Raw genomic sequence first — 13,543 nt, 5'->3', positions numbered from 1 at the left:
AACATTATAAATCACTATGAATTATTTTTAAAGAAATGTGATTTTTGAATGATTTTATGAATGATTTTTAAAGAAACATATCTCATATGTGTTTATCTTATTACCATATACCACTTTGGGAAACTAATGATAGGGCCATTACTCAAAATGTTTTTAAAACTTCCGTTGAAGTATTTGTAAAGCCTACCACGTGAGCTTTTGCGGATGCTGTAAGATGCAGATATGTTACCTATAAAGGTCCATTTGGGTTTAGGACATGTCTCAGCAAATCTTAAAGTCAAGTCCAGGGGAGAGTTAGGTGAGGGAACGGGCTAAGACATGCTATTTTGGGTGAGAGGCAAATTGGTGCTATTGGCTTTCCTGAATCAGAAAGTTGTGCTTAGCGAGAGTTCTTCCCAATGTTTTCAACCATGGCCCCATCAGTGACGGAAGTTAAAACCACCTTGAGGTTTTGGGAGGCGTGCATGTTGGTATAACAGAGAAAATGGTCTTGTCTCTCAAAAAGGTGGCAGGAGTTCAGCAGGACTCTGAGTACAGGGACAATGCATGAAGGCCACTAACTGCAGGCTAACTAGCCTTTCTCAATTCTCATGTAACTGTAGGCGTCTTCACTCTCTGTGGCATGGCATATGCTGGTGAAAAAGTCCCTTCCAAAAAGATTACGCATCATGACCTTTGCAAGTTCATTTGCTAAAAGGGTGAAGGGAGGGAGCAGGAAGGGTTTTAAAGTTCATCCTCCTGGGATCTGGCAGGGCTGTGGGCTGGCGCTCTCTGCCAGATGCCGCCACGGTCAAGAACTTGAGCTCTGGACTTACACAAGCCTGGTTTCCCCTCCTGACCTGCCTGCTGCCAGCTGTGTGATCAAGTTCCTCCCCCTCCTCCACTACCCCATTTCCAAACTGGTAATCACAGACCCTACTTTCTAAGCTTACAGGAATTAAATTAGATAATACAGGCAAAATGCTTCTCACAGGCCCTAGCCCGTGTTGGTGCCCCATAATTATTGGCTCCAGTTATGAACAAAAAGAAGAGAAAGAGGATGGAAAAGAAGGCAGAGGGCAAGGAAGCAAGAAGAATGAGGGGAAGAGAGGAAAAAGGCAAGAAGGCACGGGCTTTGGACTTCAGGCTGACATTGGAGCTGGTTTTATTAATCTGGGGGTTCCTGCTGTGGTCCAGGCAGGACCATCAATTAACTAATGAGGACTGACTCATTAATGAATGGTATAGCATTGGGCGGGGGAGATCTAGAAGTGTATGTCTCACTATTTAGAACTAAAACAAGCAGGAAGATCATAGAACTCGGAGGGTCCCTTTCACAAGGTACACACACACACACACACACACACACACAGAGTTTATAGTCTTTATCCTTACCTCCTATTTTAAGAATAATGGTGATGTCTTCTGTTTTGGAAAGGACAGTGGGAGGTCCCTAAGACATCAGAGCCTTTCTGCTATCATTGATAATGGGGCTTTATTTTCATTCTGGTAAAGGAAAGCAGTGCCAGCAAATTTTGTATAAATTCTGCACCCTAGAAATGTTCTTTTCAGGGTTTTCATGAAATTGCTCTATATTCTGCTTGAATGACAGCAAGTGTCAAAACTGCTCTCCTTCCCTACAGTCTGTCATTAAATCTACTTAGATGCAAACCCCAGAGCAAGAGCTAATTTGTAGTCCATCGTCCTGTAGCCTCGTGGTCTCCCCAGACGACAGAGCCACCCTGCACCTCTTGGCTGGCACATTCCTGGGAGCCTGGGGTCCTCGCAAGGAGGCCATACCTCCTCTAGGCTGTGACCCCTGTTCTCACATCAGTGGCTCTCAACCTTCAGAAACCCTTCTCCTCTTCCTCCTTCTGGGCTCTCCTTGTGCCTGGTTTGGGCGGCCAGTGGAGAGTGGTGTGTCCAGATGAGTGGTGAGTGGTGTTCTCCGGCGTTCTGTAACCAAACGCTGAGCTACTGAGATCTCAGCACCAGAGGCTTTGTTTCCTTGACTGAAACCACTTCTGAGGTAAGCTCTTGTCAGTGGCCATCACTTTGACCACCTCAGAGATTTGATGGCACTGAGGTCACTTCCCTGAGCCCTCCTGTTCAGAGTCTGGTTCAACTTTTTGCATCCGAAGGACAAAAACACCCCAGCTATCACTGCGGCTGGTCAGACCACTGGCTCAGGACCTTCTTAGGCTTCAGGCCACCGGGGAAAGGTCACCAAGTTTGATATCAGTAAAAAGCCCATAGACTGATTCGGGAATAAGACTCTTCACCTCCCTGTTCTAGCCGCAACCCCCCACCCCAACACACACATACACACCTCACAGAACCAAGGGGGAGAGAAAATTCCAATTGCGTGCATTCTTATTTTAATGAATGCATATTGGTAAAAGTGAAGAATGCTTATGGGTGTGCAGGTTTATGGAAAAAACACAAAAAGGTGAAAATTCAGCAGCCTCTGGGGAGGCAGGTGACGGTGCTTCTCACACCCATTGGGGGGGGGTCTCCTTTGCACCATGGCTCAGCAGTCACCTCTGAGGTAAAGATTTCCCACTCTGCATCTCCACGCTGACCTCTCTCCTGCGTCCCAAAGAGTATTTTCAGTGAATGTTCCTGCCTGGAGGACCCACTGTCAACAACAAAGTCAATGCGTTGAAAACAAAACTCAGTATCTCGGCTCAAAGCCTGCCCCTCTCCAGGTGTCCCACCCCAAGGAAGGTCACCAGCATAAACCCAGTCCCTCAGGCCAGAAGCCTGGGAGTATTTCCTGACCCTCACCCTCTGTGTCCTGCCCATCCTGCCTCCCCCACAGTCCCCTGAACCCTTTAACCTCTCCCACCCCCACCAGCGCTGTCCTTGTCCCGGTCACCCTGTGTCCTCCCCAGGGCGCTTCACCGCTAACTTGGCTCCTTGCCTTTACCCTGGCCCTCTTCAATCCATCTGACCCCAGCACCCACCGTGAGCCTTCTGAGTGTAAACCCACCATGTCCCCCTTTGGGTAAAAGCTCTCGGTAGCCCTCTTTTGTCCTTGGGTTAAAGTTTCTACGCCCTCACCTGTCCTCCAAGGCCTTCCACATCCTGGCTTCTGCCCACCTCTCCGGCCTCAGCTCTCGCCACTCTCTCCTTTGAATGCTGCCCTCTAGGCAGGTTAAACACCTTTCTGCTCCTCACCTATCAGAGTTTTGCTGGTTTCCTGGTTTTGCCTCTGTGGCCTCCTCCCTCTTCTTTTCGTTACTAGAACATGAAACACATACAGAAAAGTGCACACCACCTGTATGGCTCAGGGAATGGTCTCCAACGAACACACCCATATAATCTATGCCCAGACCAAGACCTGAAGAGGACTGGTATTCCAGAAACCTCCCTCATGCCCCTTTTCACCATTTCCCAAGGGAAATCACTACCCTGAGTTCAAATAGCATAGACGGATTTTTCCCACTTTCGTACTTTATGTAATTAGAACCTACCGAATTGTGTCTGATGTCTACTGCTGCATAAAAAAACCACCCATAAATTTCACAGTCTAAAACCTTAGTTTTACACCTTAAATTTCACAACCTTAAAGTCCAGCTTGCCCAAAGTCACCCAGCTGAAAGTCCTTAAATTTCAGTCTAAAACCTTAAGTTTTACACCTAAGTTTCACAACCTTAAAGACCCATCTCAGACTCATCAGTCCTTGCTGTCATGCTCTTTTGTCCGCTTTGCCACCAAGTGAAAATTGGCCACACTCTGTGCCCATCTGCCCTCGCCCCCACTCACCCCACAGGATCGCTGCTGTGTCCTCTGGTTCTGCTACAGCAGCTCTCCTCAGAGGGTGCCTGTTACCTTCTTCGTGTTGAGCCAAGTGCTCAGTTTTCAGTCTTTTCCTCCTAACCCTCTGCCCCCAGTTCCGTGAGTCCCCGAGTCCTAGTGATTGTCCCCCCTTTCCCCCATCACGTATTTGTCCTACACTCATCGTCTCCTGCCTGGACTAACCAGCTGCCTCAAGGATACCTCCCTGCCCCATGCCGACAGGCTTTCCGCTGACGACAAATCTGGACAGGCTTGCTGCTCACCATGGGATGAAACCCAAACTGTAGCAAGGCAGGAAGGCCCTGAACCCCTGCCTCCCCACGCCTGTGCCATGGCCACACTGGCTCTGCATCCCACGAACGCACCCCGGGGCGTCTGCTGGGAGTTCTGTCTTACCCAAGATGCCCTTTGCCTCCTTCTCTCTCCAGACCTACTTATCCTTTCCATCCTACCTCCAAAGCCACCTCTGTAAAACTGGTAACAGCTCCTTTTCTGACCCTGTTTGCTGCTATTGGTATTAATAACATTCATTATCATTACTATATATTTGACTCACTCTCTCTGGTACATAAGCTCCTCAGAGCAGGATCTCTGTTTTGTTCTGATATATCCCAAGCTCCCACAACTGTGCCCAGCACATAGTAGGCACTCAATAAACTGGCTAATGAGTAGAAGGGTAACATTCACTGAGCCCTTATTTGCCAGGTGTTTTTCCTGCAGGATCTCATTCCCTCCTCACCACAATCCTGTGAGGAAGGAACTCCATTTTTATCCCAGATTCACAAGGGAAGAAACTGAAAGTCTACTGCGATCAAACAGCTTGCCCAAGGTTGCCCAGCTGATAGATGACAAAAGCTAGGACTTGGATCCTGATGTGTCCAAGCTCTAAATAACCTGATTCCACCATCGTGAGTTTGTCTCCAGTGCTGCTTTGCCCAAAACTCTCCTGGAGGTTACAGAAGGTCTTCAGCAAACACAACAGTTATCTTAAAGTAGTGCGGGTACCTCTTTACAGAGTAATCTCTTCATTATAGTATGAGTGCTCAGAGAACAGGAAGTGAATTCTAATTATTTTACCTCTCCACCACCACTACCCAAAACTCTAAAGAGTCGGCACAGTGTCTTACATGTTTGTGTTCATCAGATGTTTGTTGAATGAAATAACAGGCATGCTGTTAAGAAGCAGTCCTTCTTGTCCAGTCAGTAATTCCGAGCACTGTCCTGATGATTGCCCCCCACCACGTGCTCCCTCTTCTGTGTGCTTCTTCAGCGCGATAGAGGCTCCTGGCCATCCCTGGCTGACCCCCTTCTCCCCCCTGACCCCAGCCCTTTGCCATCCTTCCGGTCATCATGAAATTCCCTGCCTGTCTTCCTGCTGTCAGTGGCCTGATCACGCAGAACAAGTTCTGCCCAGCCTCTCCTCTTCTTGACCTCGCGGCCTGCTGGAACCTGGCTGCTTCCTGGGTCATTCTTGACAGGCAGGGCAGCATGACATTTATGTAGATAATTGGAACACAGTTTGGATTGCGGTAAACAAAGAGAGTCACGAGGCAGGGCAAGAGTTATGAAGCAGGAGAAATTCCTTGTTAAATGATAGAGGAACTGGAAGTGAATGAAGACCCTGTCTTTTTCATCCTGACACACTTTTTTTTTTTTTTTTTTTAAAAATAAGGAGCTTAGTTTCTCTCAGTTTGTCAATTATTTAGGATTGTTGATTGCAAGTAATAGAAACCGGAGTGGTTTAAGCTGAGGGGAAATTTATCATAAGGATACAGAATCTCTAGGAACCCAAAGGTTGGAATGCAGCCAGGCCTCAGGGATATATGGAAGCAGCTCCAGGAAGATAGTCTAGAATCTGGGCGGCAACCTCTTTCCATGTCTTGTCTTCACTGTCTATGTACATCCGTCTCATTCTTACTTCTCTGTAGACCTCCACTTGCCCACACACTTCATCATGGTGGATGGCTGCCAGGGGCTATTGAATATGTATTTGGCACGACCGCCTAGCTCCCGCAAAACTGCCAGTCCCCAGAGAAGTCTACCTGATTGGCTGGCACAAGCCAGGTCCCCATGCCCTGTCCAGTCACCTGCCACCAGCAGAGCCAGTGATGGTGTTCAACATGGCTAACAAGTGTCCATTTCTGTGCCAGAGCAGAAGCAGAAAGGATCCTTCTGAGCTGAGCAAACTCTCCACAAAGGCCCACTACACTTTGTTCTGTTGTCTAATAATACTCTTGTGAAAGAATTCCGGTGCTTCCCCAGGAATAGAACACATGAAGAGGCACCCTGTCTTTGAGAGTCTTTTTCAGACACAAATACATAAAAATGAATTGCCATTTAGGAAACCTCACCTTAAATAACTATGACAATGTTCCAGTGGTAGTTTCCAATAGGTTTTTAAGCCACTTCTGTTCATTGCAAGCTTAGCATCCTGGCTTTGCCCAGGAGCCTCACACACCTGTAGACGGTCCACTGGCCCTTAGCGCTTGTGGTAAAGCAGACGGGCTTCGCTCCCTCCTCAAGGTCTTACACTAACGATGCCCATGCCTCCCCCTCAGCAGCCAGAGTTCTCTCCTCTTTCACATAAGGCAGGGTAGTCAGGTCTGGGGAGAGAGAATCCCCTCCCTTTGAGTGAGTTCTGACAACTTCTGAACCTGGGTCACGGCTTCCTTGACGTGGTTTGAGGGCAGGTGGGAAGGAGCTAGGATAGATCCTTCTTTCATTCTGAGCTGGCCTTGCACACTCAGTGATCCACCTGTACAAGGCTGGGTAGGGCTAAACTCAAAACATTTATCCAGCTCAGAAGTGGGAGCCCTAGAGGTAAGTTGCCCCAGGCAGCTCCAAAGTTTCACATCAGTCTTTCTTGGACTTGGCCCTGTGGGCAGGGCTTCACTCACAGCAGCCCGGTGCCTGGGGATGACAGACCCTGTCTGGGCCTCAGCACAGGGGCTCAGCCCCAGGCTGTGGTGACGAGGCGCCGGGCACCATCCCGGAGGAGGGATTCTCCCACTCCTGAGGCCTGTTGTATTCGGCCCACACCTTCTCAGTGACCCCTCCCCGGCTTGTCTTCCAGGCTCCCCAGGGACAGCAGGCCGCGTGTGCAACCTGACTTCCCGCGGCATGGACAGCTGCGAGGTCATGTGCTGCGGGAGAGGCTACGACACCTCCCGGGTCACCCGGATGACCAAGTGCGAGTGTAAGTTCCACTGGTGCTGTGCCGTGCGCTGTCAGGACTGTCTGGAGGCCCTGGACGTGCACACGTGCAAGGCCCCCAAGAGCGCTGACTGGGCGGCTCCCACATGATGCCGGCGGAAGGCCCCGCACACCTGCCCTCCTGCAAAGACTCCGTGGGATCTGCAAGGACCCTGGGCCTCTGGGCTTTCTCGGGGAGATACTTCCTAAGGCATGTGACCTTTGTCTCAACAGAAGCCCTTTCTCCCTCCCTGAGGGCCTCAGGACAGGGGCCACATGCTGCACATAAAGCATGCCTTATCCTCCCCGACTTCCAGCATTCTGGGGGCACATCTCTTCCTGGTCTGGACAGACTGCTAAGAAGGGAAGGGGGGAGGCGGCGGGGTGGGGGTTGTCTAGCTGATCCCAGTCTCCACCCACCTAGACCTTTCCTCTTTCCTCTTTCCTAGCACTTGGCCAGAGGGAAAGAGTGTCCCAAAGGAGCTTTTTCTGTGTCTCACAATAAATGCTCATAGTTTGAGAAATTCTGTACTTCGCTCTGGAGGATAAAGACAGCAGGACCAATTGCCACTGAATTAACTTTAAATCTTGAAAAGAACAAGCAAGGCTTCTGCCTGATCAATTGCTTTTCACAGCCAACCCCTCCAGGGTTAATTGGTAATTGCTTGGAGAAGAATGGCTTTCAATGAACTTTAGGTTTCAAATGCATATTTTTCAAGGCGTTTATTGCCTTATTGAAGTCTGATGTGACAAGGTGGGACCACTGTCCTTTGGTACAGTTTGGAATCTTTACAATTGCAAGAGCCTCAGAAAAAAATTGTTCTGCATTACTGTCCCCTTGATATAAAGAAGCTTTAAGGAATGAGACTTCTTCCTTAGGATCTGAAAGGAATTTAAAAGAAGATTGATGATCTGGCAGTGTTCTCTACCTATTGAGGGAAGATGGAGGAAAATAACTTAGTAAGTGGAATATCAGAAAATGTGTCTGTACAGATAAGGAAAAAAGGGGGAATGATATTTCTGTCTGGTATGATGCATGTGACCTGTGGAATTTTGTAGACAAAATGGCTTTGAGAAAGAAAACTTCAGGGATGACAAGACCAGGGAACCAGCACACTGACACAGAGGTTTCCAGAGCTAAGTCACGCCTGCACCATAAACAGATGCCCAGAGCGAGTTGGCCATGTGTGCCAGCTTCTACCCATCCCCCTTGAAGCATGTTTAAAAGTGCTGTCACGTTGAATTGTGTTCATCTGAGGCTGACAAGATGACAAGACACCAGAGCCCAGAGCAAATGACACACAGCTTTGCTTATATAGTTGGCAACCCTAGTATATTATATTGCAAACAAATCGTCATTTGGAGACTATATTTAAGGGACCAGCTATAATTATGGGAACATCAATGTGCAAATTGTGGCTGGCTTCAGCCATGAGACAAAAGATGACATTCAGGGAATAGAGAAGCTGCCACCCCATTTTGCAAAGTAAGTGAAAGAAAGGTGAAATATCTGAAGATAGTTCTCATCCCCTTGGTACAGTGAGGTTCTGGTTCTCAGTGTGGTCTTTTCGCATTTACTAAGAAGATGTTCCATTCTCTGTACCCTGTGCCTGGTGACTGAGGCTCACCCGTTCATTGGGAGCCTGGCCTTCAGTTTCTCAGTCCTTGCAGGATGTCTAGATGGAGGCTCACGGACAAAAACCTGCTGGGATCCTTGGCCAGAATTAACGCTTGCCTCCTAGCCCTTGTCAAAACGAACAGAATTCATCTCCTTTCCTTCACTTCCAAACCCCAAATTTTGTCATCTGATTTTTCCAGAGTAGCTCTATCCTCTTCTTATTCTGTGGATTCAGAGGGTGGGAAGAGTGGAGCAGGACAGAGTTGCTCTGAGCTCAGCGTGGGCCTTCAGGGCTGAGTGGGAAGTCCAGGCAGGTGGACCGTCTTAGTTACACTGCAGCTGCCTGTGGACACCTTTCTGGGGGTGGTGAGGGGACTTGCATAATGGTCCCACAGCTGTCAGCCCTTCTGCCTGCTGGATGAACTATGAAATCATAACTCCATGGGTGCATATAGAAATGGAGAGGATCTAAGAGGACATCTCAGCTCCCTCCACTCTGTATCTGGGGAAGCTGAGACCAAGAGAGGTGAAGGCCTCTGTGCACTTATCTGCCATTGCCCCCCATCTCCATGGCAAACAGAGGAGTAGGAAAGTCAAGCACTTTATCTAATTTGTCTCAGAATTAACCCAAGTGGATTCTAAGTCATTTAGTATCCAAAGGGGATGGTCATGATTTCTTTTCATTGCTGGGATGTTTTGATCTGACTTTGATTTCATGCTGAGTTGCAGCCTTCTTGATAATGAGCAGGGCCACAAATTTTCCTAATCTGTAAGGGAGGCTATGGCAGCCATCTCAAGTGGTGGTGGGTGTGGCCATCACGGAGGGCACAATAAGAGGGTGAAGTATTTTTATCTGCTTTTACTTCTGAAAGAGGAAATCTCCACTACTAAGGGAAAACATTTAAAAACAGTTGAAGATAAATTCAAACTCATTTTCTTTAGGGTTTGGGATCGAGACAGCATGATTCTAAGTCATACTGAGCTCTTGATTACCTGAGGCTTTTAAGGGAATGTGTGGCACAAATTACCCAAAACAAAATGAAAAAATCTGCTCAGTTCAGATCCCTTACAAATTCCCTCTCAATGAAAATCTTACTATAAAACAAAGATTTCTAGACCCAAGAGGATGTTCACTAATGTTCTGAAGTACCCAGAAAAGTTCTAACATGACAGGAGATCTCAACTAACTCGGTGGGGTCTTCTACAATAAAAATATCATCCGCACAGGTCTCTGATCTTAGCAAATGAGTTGTCTTCTTCGGTCATTGTGCCTTCCTACGTTGGTCTGCACTTCGCAAGACTGGACTGGACTGATCTGTGTATTCTGTGAGCATGCCTTGTCGGGGTGCATCCTGGTTACCCTAGGATAGCCTCTCACATTCAAGCTCCAGCACAAGAGCCCCAAGGGCCAGGACCACACTCAACCGTGGCTCTGTGCCCCTCCAGGATGGAGGCCCCGGCACAATACAGATATCACCATACTGAAAGGAACATTCCCGAAGGATCTACCAAATGGCAACATATTCTGTATGGGGCTGGATGGTGGGGAAAAGACTTGAGAGAGAAAGAGCCAGGTGGCTGTTGCCAAGTGACTGGCTGAACTTGGTGACAGAGCAGAGTGGCTTTCTCAGCTCCCGTGGGTAACAGCCGCCCTTCCTCCTGTGGTCATTTCCCTGTCCCCTCCTAGCATCTACTCCCCAAGGGGGCATCGGGAGGCCCAGAGGTGCAAAGCCTCGGGCAGCACTACCCGCATTCTCCCCGCCCATGGTGTAGTTCTGTGCGAGGCTGCACAGGTTCATTTCAAGAGATGTTCTCGATCGTCAGAACCATATTCCTTTCTGTTGGAGTTACCACGGAGCTCAATAACATCAGGTATCACATTTCTTTTTCAAAGAAAGTAGCTTTTGAGTCAGAAAACCGAACTTCACATTGACATTTCTCAGCCCGATTAATTTATTATGGAATCTTCCATCAGCTCTACAAAACCTAAAGCAGGGCTCCCTCCGAAGCAGCCAACATGACTGAGCATGCACTTGTCCTGGATGGCAGTTTCAGGCCAAGATATTGTTATTACGTCTCATTTATTAAAGGTTAGCCCGGGGCTGGTGGTGTCTCGCTCAGCTGAAGAACATTCATCTCCCCTCTTGCCTGATCTTCAAATAAAGGCTCAGAGAGGCGTCCAATCGACCAGAACCATCCTTTTGTGTCTGTTTACTGTACTTCAACCTGGGTTTCCTTCTCTTAAGAGCAAGAAACATACTCTTAACAAATAAACCTTGCCAGTTCTAAAACTGGTGAATTGCTTTTGTCAGGTCTACGCTGACTTTCTGCAAAATAGCCCGCTGGTATAAGCTCACAAAGGCATGCTTATTTTGCCGTTCTCCTTAGCTAGGCAGAGAAAATTCTCACTCATCCATGAGAATGTTCTTTACATTTTTCAGGGGATCAGCAAGGTGACAGGTGGTCTGCAAAGCCCAACATGATTATTATTTTTCTAAATCATAGTTGTTCCAACTCTAGTTTTTTTTTTCCCTGATATTCACATGATTCCTGTTTAACCAAACCTCCCACTTCCATGAGCTAATAAAAGTGTCACGCAGATTGTTACAAAGAACTATTGTTATTTACAAGTCTACATTTTCTGTGAAATCAAAACATAATAAAGAGAATTTTCAGTGTTGACTTTGTTATTTTAAACTTGTGATAGTCTTGCTAAACCCCCTGGTGGAAAGAAATCCTTGCGGGTTATGGAAATTAGTCCCTTGTCTTCTCTCAGGAATACACTTCCTATACAACATTATTAAGAGGTGGCTTTCAAGTTTGTAAAGATTTTCGGGGAAGACTGTTGGCTTACCTTACTGATAAATACTCGTATGAACTCATGGGTAAGGCTTATATTCCTGACTGAGGGATTATTCTACATTTTCACCTGGTGTTGCCATTTAAGTGCTTACCCCCTCTAGGTGCCAGCATGCTTTGGCTGTGTTCATAAATTCAGTGTCTCTCCACAGCAGCTAGACCCACGCTGCTGACCTCTCCAAATTATTGCTTTCCATGTAGAGTGCTTGCTTTTGGTTTAAATGGTATTTTTTTCACCTTGATTAGAAACATACAAGGTCCCTTGCCCCTGAATTGAAATCTGTGTATCCTGACTGTGGGTGCTACTCACATGCAAGTAGGGAAAGCTTGGAAAATGGAAATAAACTCTCCTCCAGCAAAGGAAATCCACCCAACATTTGCTTTTCCCTGATAAACTATTTTGGGGTGACGTGACCAAGCAAGGTGCTGACTATGCCCATCAAGTACCCCAAGGTGGCCTGATTGTCAGGCTGCTTGTGGTCCCTCTAGGATGAACTGCAGAAGAGGTAATGAGGTAATGATACTTGTCTCTACATGGATTCTTTGAAGACCATTTTCCCCAAATATTTTTGCCCAAACATTATCAATGAAACTTCCCTATTTGCTAGCCCTTCGGGTGAGAAGACTATCTTAGACATTGTACAATCTTCAAAAGCAACCCTCTGTCTACACACTAGATGCCAGAGGTACTCTCCTGCTTCTGAGATGTGACAACCAAAAGCGTCCCCAGACATTGCCAGATGTTCCTGGTGAGGGCAGGAGGAAGCAAGGTGTAAGATTAAACCGTTCAGTTGAGAACCACTGATAAAATACTCTGCATCCAGTCCTCCATCAAAACGCAATCCGTACACATTTCTGCCATTTTCAGTTAGGAACACTTCACTGGGAGTGATAGTTTAATGGGATTAAACTCTGTATTAATGCATCAGACTAGCTGGGAAGGAATCTTTTGGAATGGGCGTATCAGAGAATCCCTCAGGAGCATGCGGCAGAACAAGACAGGCTGAGACTCGAAGATCACTGTATGTCCTGGGAGGGTGGAAAGCACCAGGCTCCTGGGTTTCTCCAGATGGCCATTAACTGTAGGGAATCAAAGGAAGGATGGAAGCTTAGCAAGGAAAAACAACAGCGTGGTTTCAGAAGCTGGAGACAAAATTTCTTCTTACGAACTCCTCATTTTTACAACACTCAGTGGGAAAGAAAAGCCCCCAGATATGGCCTGGAAGATGAAAGAGTGAAAGTGTTACAGCTCTGCATAAAATAGTTGGGTAATTCTGAGCTTCTCAGAACAGAGAGGAGGCACCAAAACACGGAGAAAGACTGAGTTTCAGGCAATAAATAAATAAATAAAATAAAATAAAAATAGAATCTCCAGTTTAAGGCTAGGACGGATATCATTTGCGGGTTAATCATTGAACACCGACCCCCCCACACACACACACATACACACTGCCAGTTGTCGCTACTGCAGGTAACGCTAGCCTTGTACGGGCAGAGTTTTAGGAGAGTGAAGCAATCCAAGTGTTGTCCAGTGTGTGTCAGGGAAGCGTGGGAAGGCGAGAACACATACCAGATACAACATGGGGCAGAGTAGAGAAAAAAACAAGCCTGGATGGCAGATAAAGGATAACCTCAGCTGGACAGAGGACTTGGGACCAATGACAACTGGCTGAAAGAAGGAAGTGGAAAGCCAGACTTCTTCTACTTGACAATTTTTCATGGGCCCAACTGAATTTATATTTTAGGTTGCCCATGAAAATAAAGACCAGACAAAACCACTTGGATGAACAAATATCTCTTCATCTGTTCCTTCATGCTATAATCTAGTTCTAGATAATAGAGCATAATTAAAATCTGATCAACATGATCAGCTTACCATTTAGACTATTTTTGGACTCTTAACTTGATTTTGTAATTTCCGAGTAGCGACTGACCCTGTGAAAGCCCCTGTAATTGAATCATAGGTTCTGGATTTCCCCAGGCAGTCCACCCAATCCTATTTTAAGTCCTGCAGGCCTTCCTAAGTTCCATGGATGAGAGGAATCATATTACTGCCCACAAACCCAATTTGAATAATTAAATGACGAAGATGCC

At 47.0% G+C, this 13,543-nt stretch overlaps 1 protein-coding gene across 1 annotated transcript in view; it reads left to right on the top strand.

Moving 5' to 3' along the window:
* Window positions 1-11,272, top strand: part of WNT2 (Wnt family member 2) — a 47,492-nt gene extending 36,220 nt beyond the window's left edge. The window contains exon 5 of the mRNA XM_044246436.1: window positions 6,854-11,272. Coding sequence (XP_044102371.1) covers window positions 6,854-7,083 — 230 coding nt within the window. The 3' untranslated portion in view covers window positions 7,084-11,272. The remainder of the gene's footprint in view (window positions 1-6,853) is intronic.
* The last annotated feature ends 2,271 nt before the right edge of the window (window positions 11,273-13,543 follow it).

Source organism: Neovison vison, chromosome 4, assembly GCF_020171115.1.
Source record: "Neovison vison isolate M4711 chromosome 4, ASM_NN_V1, whole genome shotgun sequence".
Lineage (NCBI taxonomy): Eukaryota > Metazoa > Chordata > Mammalia > Carnivora > Mustelidae > Neogale > Neogale vison.
The sequence above is the reverse complement of the archived record's forward strand: the minus strand, read 5'-3'. Positions and strand labels throughout refer to the sequence as shown.